At 42.7% G+C, this 4,266-nt stretch overlaps 1 protein-coding gene across 1 annotated transcript; it reads left to right on the plus strand.

Moving 5' to 3' along the window:
- Positions 1-1,523: 1,523 nt before the first annotated feature.
- LOC103609990 (olfactory receptor 8S1-like) lies at positions 1,524-2,453 on the plus strand. Its single transcript, XM_008594241.1, has one exon. It carries the CDS (start codon positions 1,524-1,526, stop codon positions 2,451-2,453), a length of 930 nt encoding a protein of 309 aa, XP_008592463.1.
- Positions 2,454-4,266: the final 1,813 nt, after the last annotated feature.

Below are 4,266 nucleotides of genomic sequence, written 5' to 3' on the forward strand. Positions count from 1 at the left end.
TGGGACCGGCAACGGGATCGCAACCCTCAGTGTTGCGCCTGTACCACGCCCAGCTAGTGAGCGGGAACCTGTCTCCACATGGAATCCGAACCCTCGGCGGGAGTCCCGCCACACTTCCAAGTGGCGCACTCTCCAGTGCGCCACCGGGCCGGCCCTAAAGTAAAATTTTTTTAAAAAGGAAGATCCTCACTACCCTAACTTGGCACCCTAAAATTTGTCCTTCATTGTGCCAGAGACTGAATCTTCCACCTCGTCCTAGCCTCTTCTCCCACAATAGCACCCATCACTTTGTTATCATCAGTACTTGTAAGACGCCTACAAAACCTGAATTTAATTCACCCCTCTATCTAACCACTATCTTCTAAATTTAAAACTTGCTTACCCCAGTTTCCTTACAGAAGCAACTTTTTCAAACAGAAACCTATGACTTCACTCCTATTACCCTAGCCGTAATCCGCTATATGTTCCGTTTAATTCCTTGCACAGCCTTGTTTACACGATTCATTCACTTTGCAAAGATGCTTTACTTCTATACCTATTTTTTTCTTTATCACTGCATATACCTGGAAAAAACTCAACCCCATTTAAAACCAAATATCTGTCTGCTCCACACATGGGCTTAAGCAGCTAAATACTATTGGAGATAATTGCATACTTTTCCAAATAGGTCTTAAAATCTCAAATGGGCAAGTCTATTACCAGTTAATCCTACTTCACTTCCTCAGTAAATTAACCTTCCACTGGATGTACCTGAGTTTTGTGTCCTTCCAAATAGGTCTTAAAATCTCAAATGGGCAAGTCTATTACCAGATAATCCTACTTCACTTCCTCAGTAAATTAACCTTCCACTGGATGTACCTGAGTTTTGTGTCCTTGTGTCATCAAAATCCCTCACTACCACCACCTTACTGAAAACATAGCCCTCCCCGCAAAGACAGACAGACTCTGTGCACGATCTCACCTCATACCACATCAAAAACTTTGCAGCAATTAGATGGAAAGTCTCTCATATTCTGCAATAAAATGTATCAAGCTAGCTGCCACTGTTGCCACTTTGTCTACCTTCCCTCCCATTTACAATATATAAAGGGCCCCTCCTTCCATATAACAACAATCCACCTGTGCTCTGGATCCTATTCATTTTCCCTTTCTTTAGACTCTGTTTCTGCTATTAACTTCTTACTCTCCCTCCTCAACAAATTCTTTCTCTATTCCCCTTGAGCATACAAAATGTTTTTGTATTAACACCCATCCTAAAAATGAAAGAAACCTGTAGAAGCATACAACTAAAGTCCACAAAATTACATAGGAATTGGTAGAGGGATGATGGACCATCACCAAGGAATATCAATATTATCACGATGATGATGAAGATAGCTTTGAAATATGTGAATATGGTTTCTAGTACAGTCGCGAAATGTTGTACACGGGCAAGAGGGCTAAGGCTTGGGGTGGCTGAGAAATGCAAAAGGAGTTTTGATGTTGTTTCTCAGATTCCCAGGGAAGAGCTGCTTTTTATCCCTATGGGCAACCACAGCATATTCGGTGAGTTCATCCTTCTCGGTCTTTCTGCTGACCCTCAGACCCAGGTTCCGCTTTTCATGCTGTTTCTGGTGATTTACCTCCTGACCCTGATGGGGAACCTGGTGATGCTGCTGGTGATCAGGGCTGATTCTCACCTCCACACTCCCATGTATTTCTTCTTGGGACAACTGTCTTTTCTGGACCTCTGCCATTCATCTGTTACAGTTCCCAAGATGCTGGAGAATCTACTTTCTGAAAGCAAAAGCATCTTTGTAGAGAGCTGTTTGGCTCAGGCCTTCTTTCTGTTTGCCACTGGTGGCACTGAGGCCTGTCTGCTGGCTGTGATGGCCTATGACCGCTATGTAGCCATCGGCTCTCCTCTGCTCTATGGCCGAGCGATGAGTAACCAGCTCTGTGCTGGGCTGGTGTGGGGCTCCTGGGGTCTGGCCTTTGTTGATGCTCTCATCAATATCCTCATGGCTGTCAATTTAGACTTTTGTGGGGACCAAACTATTCCCCACTTCAGCTGTGAGCTGTCTTCTCTCTTCCCTTTGTCTTGCTCTAATACCGCTACCAACTTTACACTCCTGCTCTGCTCCTCTGTTTTGCATTTCTTTGGAACATTCATCTTGATCCTCTTTTCTTATACCCGCATTGTCTCCACCATCCTGAGCATCAGCTCCACCTTAGGCAGAAGGAAGGCCTTCTCCACCTGTTCCTCCCACCTCACTACTGTGGTCTTGTTCTATGGCTCTGGTTTCCTCAGCTATCTCTTGCCACCCTCAGGTTCTCCCCTGGAGATGATCTTCCCTTTACAGTACAGTGTGGTCACTCCCATGCTGAATCCTCTCATCTACAGCCTGCAGAACAAGGAGGTGAAAGTAGCTATGGGGAGAATGTTAAGAAGATATGTTCACTATTTCATATAGTGGACTAGAGAATCAGGACCATGCGGAAGCTGAACTATGCTGCAACAACATATCTGGTAACTGGAAATTAAGGACGATTCACTGATTGTCCACCATGCCAACTGTTGAAAGATGTGTATTTGTCATCATCTTAATATATGCTTAAGAAGAGAACAGCAAGCTCTATTCTTAAGATGATTCATAATCAGCCCTACTCAGAGGAAGAGAAATAGGTCAGATAATTTTTTCCAAGGTATCGTTTTACAAAAAATTAAATATTTATGTTGTGGAGGACATCAGTTATTTTTACCTGCCCAGTATGCTTTCAACCTTCCCCAGTAACTAACTGCACACCACTTTTGCTTAGGGAATTTAACCCTTCTATTTCACATGGCCTATTGGGACTCTCCATGGTGCCCGACTCCTCGTCTCACCAGAAGGAGATCATGTGGCCCACAAATGGGGTCATCCTTCCCCCACCTCCTAGTAAAAGACTGCCTACTACGGGATCTCCAGTGATACCCTGCCCACTGTGCTTTCTCACAGAAGGTTTTTCAACAAGCAAAATAACTATAGCAAATTCTGAATAAAGATGCTTACCTTAAGCTAAATATTTTACACATATAACCCACTCTAATTATCTCAACAACCCTGTGAGATAAACACTATTATTCCTGTTTTACAGATGAATAACAGGACCAGAAAGGGTGCCTTAGTCATTGGACATGTGGGGCTGGAATTTCAAACCAGCCAGTCTGAATCAAGAATTTGCCCACTCTAATTATCTCAACAACCCTGTGAGATAAACACTATTATTCCTGTTTTACAGATGAATAACAGGACCAGAAAGGGCGCCTTAGTCATTGGACATGTGGGGCTGGAATTTCAAACCAGCCAGTCTGAATCAAGAATTTGTGTTCATAAACCCTTTCTTGAGTCTGGTATTCCTTGCCAAAATATTTTTTTTTCACTAGTGAGAACTAAATTTATATTTAGTTCTGGAACCAATGAATTTAGTTTGTTGGATCCAACGAATCCAAACTGATACTGTAATTGGCATTAAAAAGAGAATTATAGCCTACAGACTCCCAGTGGAATGTGGTTTTTAAAATTAATATACCAGGAGGTCTGAAAGAGAGCGAGTCTTCTGTTTCTATTCTCGGGAACGTAGCACACCATGGCATTCGATGGACACCACATACTTACCACCTGCAATCATCTGAAATCAGGCACCACTGAGAATGAAGCTACAGTGACTGACGAGCTGCTGCTGCTGCTGTGCAGGATCATGGAAGTAAAATGTTGAGACTCATGGAGAGTTTCAAGCAAAACAAGTTCAAACTGGAAATTCTGAACTTACTGCATCATTGGCTCACAGATGACCTAAAGCCAAACGCAGAGATTTAGTCTCTGGTTGCTGAATTATGACTTTGTTGGAATTCACTGTCATATTGGACTTATGTGAAATTAGGGAATTGATCAAGAGTGATACTTGGGAGGATTTGAAGACTCAGAGAATCCCAAATTTCCAAACCAGCCAAAACTACTCCCAGTACACTGTTGTCACCCAAGTTCTTCCTCCCTTGATGAAGAAAGCACATCATTCTTTTCATACCTACCCCTTCTTCTTACTTTGTTAGTTTCTGGGGTTCAAAATTAACATAACCTGAGGGTGAAATGAAGAATCAGAAAAAAGAATAGATGATTTACATTTAAAATAAGTAACAATGGTCCATAAATTTCTATTTCTTTTTTTTTTTTTTCCTTTTTGTCTTTTTTCGTGACCGGCAACGGATCGTAACCCTCAGTGTCACCCCCCCCCCCGACCCGGGCC

The sequence above is a fragment of the Galeopterus variegatus genome, unplaced genomic scaffold, assembly GCF_000696425.1.
Source record: "Galeopterus variegatus unplaced genomic scaffold, G_variegatus-3.0.2 Scaffold10420, whole genome shotgun sequence".
Classification (NCBI taxonomy): Eukaryota; Metazoa; Chordata; class Mammalia; order Dermoptera; family Cynocephalidae; genus Galeopterus; species Galeopterus variegatus.

What these genes read in the sequence shown, in the direction of transcription:
- LOC103609990 (XM_008594241.1), top strand. Translation starts at nt 1,524, where the DNA reads ATGGGCAACCACAGCATATTCGGTGAGTTCATCCTTCTCGGTCTTTCT.